Below are 14,484 nucleotides of genomic sequence, written 5' to 3' on the forward strand. Positions count from 1 at the left end.
CTTCCGGGCAGCATTCAGCACTCTTCTCCAGACAGCAGTAAGCATTGGTCGGTCTCATTCTCCTTCAGCAAACATGTATGCTTTGTCTCCCATCCCTGCCATAGAGCAGACAAAGCACAGTTGCTGGAGGGGTGGGAGAGCAGGTGCATGAGGAAGACCAGTTGCTACGATGCCTGCTGCCTGCCTTCGGCTGGTGTGTCACTGGTTGCTGTAGCAGGCAGCGGACATCCAGGATTGGTGGCAGTCTTGCTGTCTGGCTGTCTCACTCATTCTCATTCAAAAGAGCCAGCTAGCCAGTCAGTACAGTCGGAGAGACCTTTGCCTCTGATTCTGGATGCCCGCTGCCTGCTAGAGGACGCAGTGGCATGCCAGCCAGAGGCAAGTAAAGAGCACCCTAGTGGCCAGTCTTCCTAACAATGTAAATGCCCTGCCCGAAACCTTCTGGGTCCTCATTATTTCAGGGAATATCTCCTCCTATATGAAGCTGCCTAGCCATTACAATCAATGTGTGAAGTCCTGCTTCAGCTACCTCCTATCAGAAATGAGACGCGGAGAGCAAGCTCTCTCCCTCTCATTTTAGGCAGCCTGAACAGCGTTTACTTCCTTTTCTCTCCCTCCAGAGAGGGAGAGAAAGAAATGCTGCCAGGCAGCAAACAGCTGCCTGAAATAAGAGGGGGAGAGGAGAGCTTACTCAGCTTCGGAGGCAGAGCCCGAGCAGTGGTGTGAACAAGGCCAGGTGATGCCATGCGCCGCGGGATGTTACTGGAGGGCAGCAGGGCCGGAGACAGGCCACTGCCACTCCTGAAACTTTAAAAGTTTAAAAAATGGGGGCACTCTTCCCTCCTTGTCCTCATCTCATCACCCTTCCTGCAGCCAGTCACCGACACTGTGCCCTATACCTCTGCAGCAGTGGCAATATTTAGAGGGGAAAGGGGGGATTTCCACTTGCACACCCCATCCTTACAGCGGCAAAATCCTCTATGCCTATGGACGGCAAAGAGGTTAATCAGCTCCTGTGTGCAACCCCTTCTGAATCTGGTTCTGGTTCTGGTCTGGGTTCACTAGCTAGCATGAGGTATATGAAAGTCTGCTCTCCTTGGTCCTCACTCATCTGGATCCTTGGCCCAGCTTCTGGTACTTCACCTTTGGGTGGCCTTTGTCTCTCATCGAAGCACACAACACTGCAAATTTCAATATCACCAGTTTCAACATGAAGGATTCTGTATCCTTTCCCTCCTAGTACATATCTACAGAGTACTCCTTTCTTTCTTCTGCAATTCAGCTTGTTTCTCTTTGCTTTTGGTACATATGCATATACTTCACATCCAAATACTCTTGATATGCTTTAGGCTAGGCTTGTATCCAAACCACAGTTCAAATGGTGTCTTTTCTACTGCTTTGGTTGGCAATCAGTTCTGTAAATAGCTGGCAGTCATTGCTGTGTCTCCCCAAAATTTATTTGCCAAACCTGCATCTTGCAACATGCATCTGGACATTTCTAGTAAAAAGCCATTTTTCCTCTCTGCCACACCATTCAGTTCTGGTGTGCATGGAGGTGTAGTCTCATGTTCAATCCCCTGTTCCTTCAGGAATGTTTTCATGTCATTTACATGTACTTGCCTCCATTTTCTGACCTTAGTCTCTGAGGCTTTCTTCCAAATTTGTTACTGACCAGTGCAACATACTCTTTAAACTTTTGAAACATTCAGCTCTTCTCTCTCAGAGTATAAACATAAGCAAATCTTGTAAAATCATAAATAAATGTGAGTATGCAGCAATTAAAACCTCTGCTTTCTTCCAACGGACACAAACATCACTGTGGATCAACTGTTGCGGGCACAGTGATGCTTGCTTCTCTCTCTTATGAAAGGTAGGCTTCACAGCTTTAGCATGAAGGCAACAGTCACATCTGGATGCAACATCTCTGCATGGCTGTACTTTGAAGTCTTTAACTAATTCTCCCTTCTTAATGTCGTTAATCACTTTAATATTAGAACGAGCTAGGCACTGGTGCCAAAGTAGGTCACATGACTTGTGATTGTACCCTGTTTCTAGATTTGTTCTTTCATTTATAGAGTCCAGTTCAAATAATCCACTCTCTTTTCGAGTTGTAGAGATTATGGCTGCTCTTTTAGAGCAGCCATAATCAGATCATTTCCATTTGTAATGTAATAATGTTCGTCTTTTAACTCAACTCTGCATCCTTTTTCAACTCCATATTTCACAGAAATCAAACTATTCTCCAATGATGGCACAAATAATGCATCCTTAATAGTAACAGCCACACATTGTACATCTGGTAGCTTACAATGCACTATTGCAACACCTCTCCCCTCAGCAGTCAGAAAGATCTGCCATCTGCAAGATAAATCAGGACTTTGTAATCTTTATCCAATTCTATAAACAGTTTAATATCTTTCGAAATATTATCTGTTGCTCCAGAATCGATGCAGAATACATTTTTATTGGTCTCAATTGTTATAACTTTCAAGTTTGGGTTTGCCCTTTATGTACTTCAGTCTATGATAATCTCTTCCCGGTATGGAATTCTGATGACTTTTAGAATCAGGAATCTTCAATTGCCAATTTCAAAGCTTGATAACTTTCAGGCAATTATTTAAAAATGAATCCCACAATTGCAGCCTCACTGAGGTCTGTCCCAAAGTCTTTAAACTGTTTTATCAGATCCTGGATTTGGCTTATGTGTTCAGTGGGATTTTGTCTCTCATTTAGCACAGCTTTTGAAAAAGAAAGACTGTATCATTGGGGCTCTTGCGGTTATAAAGCTAATCCAGCCTTTTCAAAACTTCATTCCAAACTATTCCACACCCATCAAATGAGTATATAATTTTGGACTTATATGCATCCCAAGGATTCCAAGAGTGTTCTTGTTTTGAGAATCCCAAAGCTTTCTTGCTTCTGCTTGTTGCTTACTGGGTCTCTGTGTGTCCTCCAGAACATTGTTGAGTCCTTGGCTCATCAGATTGGATTTTATCTGAAATGACCAGTTGCTGTAGTATGAGCCATCCCGCTTGGGAATGCTGAGGCTAGGCTGGCTGGAATCCATGCTGTCTCTTTGTTACTGTAGCTGTACCTTTATCAATCCTGAAATCAGATTGGAGTCCCAAAAACCCTGTTAGGGGCTGCGCCCATAACCCTGTTAGGGTAATTACTTATATAGCAGAGTATTTCAGGAGCTAACTCACTCCCATTACAGCAGAAGTTAACAGAGTTTCAAGGGCAACAGCTTGTAAATAATAACCATGGAGATTCATGTAAGGCTAAACTAATCTACTTTATTCAGAAGTCCATTATGATAGCAACTATGCTATGTTTTTATTCCATGATCTAACCACTGGCTACATGGTGGCCAGAGAGAGACCTATAGAAGCATGGTGCTCACAGAGAGAGAGCTAGAAGCATTCTGGGAAGAAGAAGGACGTCACTCTCAGGAAGTTCCTGAGTACATTCTATCCATAGAGGGATCATAGAGGCAAAGCTAAACAGGAAAGAGAAGGAGACCCTAACTATCTAGCCCTACTCCCAATGCCCCTAGTGGTCATTAGGGTTACTGGTGCAAAAGGTCAATGCCATCTGGAGCTGGATCTCCAACATGGGGCAAGTCCAGTTGCGTTTGCCACTGGCTCACTTGGTGGTGACCCACAAGCAGGCCTTCTCTGGTTGCCCCAAGGCTCTGGAACACACTCCCAAATGAAATCAGAATCTCCCCATATCTGGTTGTTTTCAAATGATTTATTTAAACACATCTGTTTTAATCGTTTGTAGTTTATGATGTTTCTAAGTGTTATTTATGGTGATTTTAATCTGTTTTATATGATTCTCAGGTGTTAGTTGCTGTTTGTTTACATTGTAAACAAATCCTATGCACCCCCAGCATAGTACCTCCAGTGACTGTTGCTGGTGTCTAACATACGATTGTGAGCCCTTTGGAGACAGGGATCCATCTTATTTATTTATTTATATCTCTGTGTAAACCGCCCTGAGTCATTTTTGGAAGGGCGGTATAGAAATTGAATAAATCATAATAATTGTAAACCACCCTGAGATTGTATATAGGGCAGTATATAGATGCATTAAAGAAATGAATTAATACACACACACACACACTGCCCAGAGCCTTTAAATGGATAGGGCTGTATAGAACTATAATAAATAAATAAATACATACATACATACATACATACGGTACATACATACCTATAGGGGATTCAGGCTGCCTTACATTCTCACATCAACATGTGTATAAGTGGCAAGTTGCCAAAGTAATTCAACACAGTTATAGTTGATTTCAAAAGTGGAAACTTATGAGACTGGTTATAAGGAAGTTGGAAAGACAGATGAAGAGGGTTGAATCTCTCAAAGACACTTGGAGATTATTCAAAACCATGATAACAGAAGCTCAGCCAGAATGTATACTATAATTTAGAAAAGTTAAAGAAGATGCTAGCAATAGCATGGTTAATAAGCAGAGTTAAAAAAACTACGCAGTGGCAGTGTGAGGAAGCCACCCTTTCCATCCAGCCCCCGCTGGCCCCCGCCACACAAGCCACACACCCCACATCTGACATCAGATGCAGGGGTGTGTGGCCACATTAGCAAATGGGGCTGTGTGCCCCGTTTGCAAGTAAACTTTGGACGGTGCCATGTTTGCAATGCGGCCAGTAGCGCCTCTGGAACCCAGCGCTGGCTGAAGCCTTTCAAAAACACAGCCATGTGGCTCAATTTTTCAAAGGCTTCTGCCTGGCCAGAATGTGTCTCTCTGCTTTTGCAATCAGGGAGAAGCACTACTGGCCACGCTGCAAATGTGGCACCAGCCGAAGTTTACTTGCAAACAGGGCATGTGGCCCCGTTTGCTAACATGGCCACACACCCCTGCATCTGATGTCAGATACAGGTTTGTGGCCTGGGGTGCCAGGAGCAGCCCCTGACCACAGCAGCCCAAGTTCTTTGAACAACCCCCCGCGCAATGGTGGGTTCACCCCGGAAACTATGGTATAAAAGGCAAGAAGTTTTCATTCAGAATATTGAAGTCTTACCCAAGAAACACACATTTGGACAAAGCAAAATATGAGTTGACAACAGGGCAAGTGAAAACATAATGCGAAGAGCATATTGCTAAAATATGATGAGTAACAAAGAAAACAAGTATGGACCCACAACAAAATGTTTCAGGATATCCCAGGTGTGCACATGTTTTTTTAGCCTGTGGCTGAGCATGGTAAGGAGAAACACAAGTTAGCAACAAAGACTGGAATCTCTATCCTACCTTGGGTCTTCATTCATATGCACTTAAAAAAAAAAAATGTTTTCTGGATTTGTGTTGGAGGGGGAGATACTGTTCCCAAGCTCCTTTTCATCCAGCCCTAAAGCTGCAAGAGTTAATGGCTGGTGAGGAGTCAGTTTAATGTTTTCATCAGTGTTTACCAGGGATGCTTGTGAGTGAAAGTCGCTTCATGAGTGTTACACCCATCCAATGGCAGCTTCATTGGTTCCCATTCCACTTCCGGGCTAACTTCAAGTTGCTGGTCTTGACTTTTAAAGCTCTGCATGGCTTGGGGCCAGAGTATCTGACGGACTTCATTCACTCATATGAACCTTAGGGGATGGAGCCGCTCTGGGAAGAGCAGAGGGTTACAAGTTCCCGCCCTGGCAGCATCTCCAAGATAGGGCTGAGAGAGATTCCTGCCTGCAACCTTGGAGAAGCCACTGCCAGTCTGTGTAGAAAATATTGAGCGAGATGGGACCAATGGTCTGACTTAGTATATGGCAGCTTCCTATTTTCCTATGTTCCTAACCTGCCAGGGCCCTCCACTCGGCTTCTCAGGTCCTGCTACTAACAGATCCAGTTGGCGGGGAGAGACAGGGCCTTTTTGGTTGTGGAACCTTGGATTTGGAATGGCCTTCCGAAAAGCTTCGCCATGCTCCCCTCTCCCATAGTGTTTTTAATTTTTTTTTAAACACATCTTTTTAAAGAGGCTTTTAAATGTTTTATCTGCTGTTGATATCTGGTAGGTTATTTAGTTTGTATAGTTTAGCTTTTTATTAATTTTTAATTGGACATTTTTTAAAAAAATTGTAATTTTAAATGTGGTTTTAGCCGGTTCTTTTAACTTGTGTAACTTTATTAATCTTTTATTTTACATTGTATATATTTTATGAATGTTGTGATCCACCCTGAGCAGTAATGTACTGGAGGGGTGGGATATAACTATTTTAAATAAAACAAATAAATAAATATGGTAGGGAGGAGAAGGGGTTGTTAGTGAATGATGTTAGTTCATTGTGTGACACTCTGTGTGTGTGTGTGTGTGTACGCACACACTCTGTGTGCACGCACTCTGTGTGTGTGTGTGCACGTGTGCACGCGCACATGCAATGATGATCAACAGATTAAATGTGCAACTTCCCCCTCCATTCCTTAGAGTTCACACACATGCAGTTATGTTTTTCTTTCTTTTTGTGGGAGCAGGGTGGTAACTCCAGACACACCTAGACCTTAAATGTGCCAGACCCCTTCCCCCTCAGAAATACAAAGGTATTCCAATGGCTGGTGAGAAAACTGAAGAGTTTTAGATACCTTCCCCCCTCAAAACATTCCATCCCATTGACTTATAAGCAGGTAGTTTGGGAATTTTAAAAAACTCCCTTACAGTTTTGTTCTTCAGATTTTTTAAAACACTGACATCCGCAGGCCAAGTGTGCTGGTACCTCCCACTCACTGGCCTACAAGCACGCCAGTAATGCGTCCATATGGAAAATAACATTTCCAGCTCTTTTGGAAACAGTATATAGATAATATACACAATAAGCAAGATACAGTCAAGCAGGACTTTTCTTATGTTCTTATCCCATCAGCTGTTTATTTTCAGAATAATGTTAAGTCTTTTTTAACTTCTCTGCCACTGAATTCAAATTCATATCTCTATATTACCTGGATTGTGTTGTTTTTGCTCTCTCTTTTTTCAGATATTTGTTATTAAGATTAATTGCTAGTGGGCCTGCTATTTAATAGGCCAGCTCCTTTAAGATTACTGAATGCTGATTATAAACTCCACCCCTTTATTTGAATATTGTGAGAGTGTTAGGCTCTCTTCTGACTCAGATCAGATGTAATATTTCCCAGACCCTCACACAGCCATACATTTCAGCATAGTCTTGTACAGAATCATCCTTTTTACTGAAAATGGAGGCAAATAATAATATTTGGGCCATATCCAAAGGGGTTTTGATCTCTTTAGCCCCATGATTGCCACACATTATCTCTTTGCCCCTTTTAAAATTGTTATATAGTTTACAATCTCTTGCAATATCTCTATGCAAAGTCTAAACTTCACCTGGCTTTCAGTACTCCTTAAATATTAATAATGCACACTAAAAGAAGGTTAGTACATGTTCATTCTTTCTGGTTCTTTAATGCAATGTTCCATAAATAGAGACATTCTATAGGTAAGATACATTTTGTTTTAATTCAAAGCTTTGGTCTTTGGCTATGTTTGGTCATTCAATATACTATTTCAACTAAAAAACTAAACGGATGAGTTATTTTTATGCATATGATTTAATTACTTTATTTGTTTCTAAATGTGGGGAAAAAGCTGTTTCCCAATTACATGAATTATACATGGGTATAATTATTCTTAACCCTCCTGTACATTTTTAACTTTTAAAATGTATCCTTCTACTGCACCAAGGACTTACTCATCAGATATTGACATAGATAAACACAAGAATGACATAGCTTTTGTTGAATGCATAAACCAGCCAGGGTAGTTTAAAATAACTTATTGTAGTATTGCTGGTTTTGCTACAGAAAACAAAGGGGATGGAAGAAGTGTAAATGATCAAAGTTGCCATTTCTTTATTTCAACAGACAATACATTAATTACTCTGATCTAATGAATGCAGCCCATGTGTACACCGGTGCTAGAGGGCTGGGTACAGGTGACCAGAAACTGCATTCCGCAATGTGGTAATGCACACTTATCGCTACGTCTTGCTATTGGGACCCCCATGCGGCAATCTGTGCAAGGTGCATCCTGTAGATGCAACAACTTGCATGCAGCCTTCTGCCGCTGGATTGGGGCAAACACCTACTTTAAATCTTCTTCCTGGTGAAATAATGTATTGAGAACAACTTCAGGTTTATCTACAGCAGTGTAAAAGGTTAATGGCAGAAACTCTTGCATAAAGAAACTAGATATAAAATTGATCAGGCCTCTTTAATTATGCTCACTTCATCTTAATGAAATCCCAATGGGAAAAGAGAACTAACAGTTTAAAGTACTCCCCACTGCCCCAGGCTAAAAGGAATATATTACTCTCAATCCACTGAACTGCAGAAATGCCACAAGGCTGCTGCTACTGCTACATCCATGGAGGTAAGAATATCTTGCTGGATGGGTACCCCAGTGGGTTCAGAGATTGCTGGGAGTTACTGCATTGCTGGGTGCAGTGTGGGGTTTCCTACCCAGAAGGTTTTTGCATTCTTGGAGCAGCTTATCCAGGTTTGGAAAACCTTCTTTCCAAATACAGTTTAAGTTTTCTTGATTGGTGCAACAATATATGCCTGGAGAATGCTTGTTTAAACTATTTACATCATTTTTCTTGTTTGCAAACATGCACACTCAGAATATGACTTGAGTATTCTTGGCCCTTTAACAACAATATCGAAAGGGCTGGTTTGCACTGCTAAACTGGCTGTGAGGGAAATGGGCGAAATGGATTCATGCAGTACCTCACATGTGACTTGCAACTCAATCTGCATTTACGGTGCCACAATAAAACTGCTGAAAGAAGACTGTGCAGTAAATATGAGCTGAATTGTGAGCTGAACATGTGGTAAAGGGATTGCATAATTGCTTCCGCATTTGCTGAATGCTATATAGATGTGCTCAACCCATGCTTTTTGCAGGGTTCCCAGTTGCACGTACAGTCAGAACCCAGTGCTCTTACACACATGGGCTGTTACAACCTTTAAATGAATGCATAGAGTTGCGGGCAGGCGGGGGTGCCCTGCTGCTGTCATCCGGTTTCCCCTACCTCCACATGGTCATTAAAACCTGTCATTCCAAATGGAACTTAATGCACCAACATGGTTGTAGGAATTAGACTTCAAGGGATACCTCCGAGCCTCCTGCTAAAGTTTCTAAGAGATGCAAGTATGTCTGCAAGGGGCAAACTAGAGGGTATAACAGCACAGTCCAACAGTTCATGTTGAATCTGTATAAAGTTGAGGGGGAGGCCTAAAGGGAGCGAGAGTGCAGGGTGGGTGGAGCATTTCTCGGCAATGCTTTCTTCCTCCTCAGTGCTGCTCTTGGTGATGGTTCCTTTCAGTTGAAGAGCCCCAAGAGAAACAGCTGGGGTAAAGCAGTTTCAGGGGAGAAAGCATGAAGTGGAAGATGCAGTTCTCCTGCCTACCCTTCCATGCTGCGTTTTAAATGGGCCGCCACCTCTCTTTATACTAATTTGTTGGCAATCTGACTCTTACGCACAGGTCTGCTGCTGCAACATCTAGTTTGGCCATAGGTTTCAGATTATGTAGGAAGGGCTGATAGCAATATATCTGCCGCATCCAAGGAAGACCCATCCAAGCTGGAAATGTGAGATGGACTTGACTGTACCAGGACCATCTTGGGACACACGTGTATCAAACCTTCTCACATTACATTTTTGGATCATTCATCATGTGAGTGACTTTAAAACAGACCATGGGCTACACCAGCTGAAGAATTTTTGTAGATTTTTAAAGTGGCTATTTCTCATGTCCCTCCACACAACAGCTTTCAGCAAAGTTTATAACTGCACCCCACACACTTCAAATATAACTGGCTTTCTAACATGCATTGTGTGTGTGATATATAACAATTTAAATAACATACTTCAGTAGCTACAAACAAAACTTGCAACTGTACTGTAATGCAATTGATCATGTCCACTGAAATGTGCATTGGGAAGGCAGGTGGGGATAGTGGCACAGCAGCCACCTGAGAAAGGGGAAGGTATGAATGGTGAAAGGTCACTTGTTTTACCGCTTGTGCTGGTGGGTTCTCCAAAATCTTGAGATCCAGAAAAGCTTACATGCGGTTGCTCATGGTCAGATAAAGGATTTCCTTATGAAAGTTTGCTTGCGCATTCACTAGATGGAACAAGTTCAGAAAGCTGCTATCTTCCTCCTCATGCTCTCCTAAGCAAAAAATACAAATAAAAAATCAGTTCCTTTTTTCTTTTTTACTCATTTTTGCTTGTTTTGACATGTATATACCGCTTTTCCTCTTCCAAGCCTCAGGGGTGGATTAAGCTCTTTGCTGCCCATAAGTAGCCAAAGATTTGCCACCCCAGCGACAAGGGAGGAAGCGGGGGGGGGGGGGGAGAGTCAAATTTATTTAAAACCTCCGTCAAAACCACCGCCGCACAGCAGCGTGGTGGCGTGACGGTGGAGAGGGCAGCAATGACCCTCCCCGCCTACCTTTACCTGCACGTGTGTGCAGAAAAGCCCAAAATGATGAGCAGGCCTAACGGTTACGGTGGCATTTGTTACGCAGCTACAGCAGACCCAGAAGCAGTGGTACTACCATGGAGAACCAGCAGCAGCGCTCTCAGTTTTACCAGGGGTTTTCCCCTTGGAGACAATGGCGATAGTAAGCTGCTAGTGCAACCAGGTCTGCAGTGGCAGCAGCATAGAGGAACCATCACTGCTTCCAGGTCTGCTACAACAGTGGCGGCAGCAGAAGCCCCACTGTTGTCGTGTTAGGGCTTGCTCATTACGTCAGCCACTGACTCTCCCTTATCAAGCAAAAATCTGATTTAATCATCTCCGATATTTCTATTTCTTTTATTTTTAAGTTTAAGGTTACCCTTCATCAATGGTCCCAGGGTAATGTACAAAATGTTAAACCAGGGGTGTCGCTACGGGAGAGGGGGCCCATGTCCGCCCCTCTCCTCGGTGGCCCCTTGGAGTGAGGGAGATAATGAAGAAAATAGGGAGGGTTGGAGTTGGGGGGGCTGGGTTCTTTGAAGCCATCTGCTCAATGATAGCTACACTCCTGTATTAAATAAACCATAAACACAATTAAAAGCATCATAAACATACTGGACAACAGAAAGTACCAGTGCCCTGGTGCTGCAGATTAATGCAGCTCTGCACTTAATGTGCAGGGTGAGTTTAGCTGATCTCCTCTATCCCTGCAACCTATAACTGGGTCCGTGAGGACTGCAGGGAGCCCTAAAGAGAAAGTGCTAGAAAGGACTCCACTTCTCATTGCTCCCCATGTACCTTCCAAAATACTAGTGCTGCAATGCAGCTGGGCTCTTTAAGGGGTCCTTGGAACAGCAGGGGGTTGGTTAGAAAGCTGGGGCCCCTGCAGAGGTACGTGTTCGCAATGCTCTCCTCTGTCCAGTGGCAGCTGAACTGTGAACATGGTCTGCCTTCAGCTATTCTGAACTTAATATTTGTGCAGGCCTTGTAGGCAGCTAAAAATGATCTTATTCACCTAAGCTTTCAATGGTTTGGTTCACAAGAACTGGGTGGTGAAACTTGCTATCTTTTGTCAAATGTCATCTTGTTCAGTTATGCCCTTGGATGTTGGTTTGATTTCCTGCTGTCATGACAGATATTTCATTTTACTGTTATTTTATAGTTTTTTTTTTTTTAATTTGTCACTGCATTTGTAAACCACTTTAAAATTGTTAGATGAAAGGCAGTATATGAAATTGAAAGAATAAACAAAGTCACAGAACCACAGAGTGCTCCTTAAGCTGTGAAGCTTGTCGGTTTAAACTTTGTGTTGCATTGGTGGGTGGACAACCAGTTGCTCACACCGCTGCCTGTTCTCATAGCAACTTATGAGCAGACATCAGGTTGGATGCCGAGGTGCCCTTCCTGCTCACAGAAAGGCTGCCCCCAAATTCCAACTGAGTGAAAGAGTGCTGCCCTGGGAAAGTGGCCTTTTCAGAATCAGATCCAGAAAAGTGCTTTTAAAGGTTTCTTAAGACCATTTTATGACCCACAAGTATGTCTTCTATATTTAACAAGGCTGTTCTCCCAAGCAGGCAAGACCAGGCTAGCTAATGCTGCCTGTGAGAACTGATGAGAGCCAAGCAACTCCTGCAGGCAAACCCACCTACAGAGCCTGCAAGTTAGCCGAGGTTAGGCGTGCGAGCGTGCCCTTAACTGCTCCTGTGCAAGTGCCGGCTGCTCCCAGCTGGTGCTGGCACAGGAGCAGACTCCTAATTACCATCAGGAGGATCCCCACAATGCACCCCGCGCACTTGTGTGGTGTATTGTGGGATTCTCAGAGGCCAGGACAATGAGTCCCAGCCTCAGAGATGCTGTATTGGAGTGTGCTCCCACCAGGCTTCAAAGGATTGTCTTGGAGGAAGGAAAGGTTTGGGAAGCCTCCCGATCTTGAGAAACAACCTCAACATGTATTTCATACTGTAACACAGTCCTATTGGAGATGGAGTTCCAGTGCATTGACCTTTTGCACCAACTATCCTAATGGCCACTAGGGGTATTGGGAGAAGAGGTGGCTAGTGAGGGTCCCCTTACCTGTCCCCGCTTTGCCTCTACTCTAGGACCCCTGCCTTTCCTCAGGTATTCCCTGTAGCGAGTCAGTCCTACTTCATTTCCTCTTGGAGAGCAGATGGGAACATCTCTCCCCCCCCCCTTCACTATGTAGCTCATAGCTCATAGTTAGGATAGGTCTTTCCTATCTCAAACGTACTTAACCTAATAAACCTTATTTAGGTTATACTGCAATAAAATCTACATGCTTGTTCTTGACTAACTGCAACAATAAGGCTCTGCACTACTTTGTAACTAGAGTGGGCAGCTTCCTCTTGGTGCTTTGCTAAACAATCGCAAACTCCAACAAAACCTAATATGTTGTGGTGCTGCACTGTGCAAGTCTCCCACTAGCTTGTACAAGAGTTCATGGAACAGCACTAAAATATGTGTATTTTATCCTTCTGCTCATAGTTCTTTGAATCGAAGCTGTCTCATTTATTTTTCAGTTCTGTAGTATGAAGAACATTTAGAAAATTACAAATAAATAATAAACCTCAACTATGAATGAATGAACGAACTGTATGGATATGAATAAATGAACTGTATGGATATGAACTGGGCTTAATTAGAGTCAGAAAGTTTTTCTTTCTGGGTTTTCTGTTTTTAATGTGATTCCTGGGAATTCAACTGCAGTGACACATTATCACTGGCATTTTGGAAGATATGCCAAATTCTGTATTTTTGATGTTGATTGTGTTACAGAACAAGTTATTGTAGTAGGAAATCTGCAGGAAATCATGTAATTGAACCTAACTAAGTCTAGAGTGAAGCTGCTAGTACAGTAAATTGGAAGTTATTCTGGAGCCAGCAAAAGAGGAATTCTAAAGCGTTGCCCCTGAAGAACACATTCCTGTTAAATACCTGTGTTGTGTCCAGTTAAATTATATGCTGCACCTACCGGAATAGATCTTTTCGTGACTTTAAAAAGCCATTCTGTTTCAAAGTACATTTTCAATTGATAGACAAAGAAGCAGAAAGTATCAGCCCTAGCCCATTTCAGGGATAAATTCTATAGACAAAACACATTAGCCCCGTTCAGACACAGCACGAAACCTCGGAGAGACAAAGCTGTGGTTAATCTGTGAAGCTGGGAATCATGATTCAGACGATGTACTAACTGCAGTTTGGCAACCTCTGGCTTTTGGACAGAGGAACCCTTCCCTTTTTCGTAGTCTGCCCAAGCTGCGTTCAAGCAAGCATCGTTGCGCTCACGGAGAGACAGTGTTCGCCAGACTGTAGGCAAGGCATTAGCATGCTTGTGAAGCTGCAACCATTGGCTAGGATGCTAGAGGGGGCATGCTCAGCATGATCATACCTTTTCGGCAGTGTTCGCCCACCCTCAACAGAGCAAAGACATTTTAACCCTTTGCTTGCACCACTGTCTTCTGCAGTTGGGGAGGAAGGGTCTTGTGCCCCGCCTTCCTTCCCCTGGGGAGAGAGGATGAGGCCCTCTTCCCACTTATACTGCTTAAAGATAGATTGCACAAGCGTTCTCTCTACATTTTATCATATGTTCGCAGAATGAGTTTGTTACTGGCAATGGCCATTTGTGACCATTGTGACCTGTGGAGGAAGGAGCCTAGACCTCTTGTGTTTTTTTTTAAATAAGCCTTTTTAAATGAATTGTATTATTATTGCATTGATATTCCCAAAACCTCATCATGATTGTAAATAGGATTTCTGTGTTAATATGGTTACAAAGGAACCTATGTGGCAAAGAGAGCGGGGAGGGTCAAAAGTTCATGGCTTCTGCACAAGCAAGATTCAGTTAAAGATGATGCAATATACTGAGTTAATTTTGGAGGGAAAAGGAACTTTGATATAATTGGTTGCGTTTTTCAAAATGGAGGGAACTTCCATTACGGTGATTGGGTTGTTTAAAACACTGTTGGGGGGAA

General features: G+C 43.1%; 1 protein-coding gene across 13 annotated transcripts in view; it reads right to left on the bottom strand.

Moving 5' to 3' along the window:
• The window catches only part of FBXO47 (F-box protein 47), a 57,021-nt gene that overhangs the window by 11,473 nt on the left and 31,064 nt on the right, over positions 1-14,484 (bottom strand). For 12 of the 13 annotated variants that reach the window (XM_053259236.1, XM_053259227.1, XM_053259232.1 and 9 more), the window contains one exon: positions 7,408-10,204. In XM_053259236.1, the coding sequence (XP_053115211.1) occupies positions 10,095-10,204 (110 nt within the window). In that variant the 3' untranslated portion in view covers positions 7,408-10,094. Of the gene's footprint in view, positions 1-7,407; positions 10,205-14,484 lie in introns of those variants that run through there. The other variant, XM_053259226.1, reaches the window with a different exon arrangement.

This window comes from Hemicordylus capensis, chromosome 6, assembly GCF_027244095.1.
Source record: "Hemicordylus capensis ecotype Gifberg chromosome 6, rHemCap1.1.pri, whole genome shotgun sequence".
Classification (NCBI taxonomy): Eukaryota; Metazoa; Chordata; class Lepidosauria; order Squamata; family Cordylidae; genus Hemicordylus; species Hemicordylus capensis.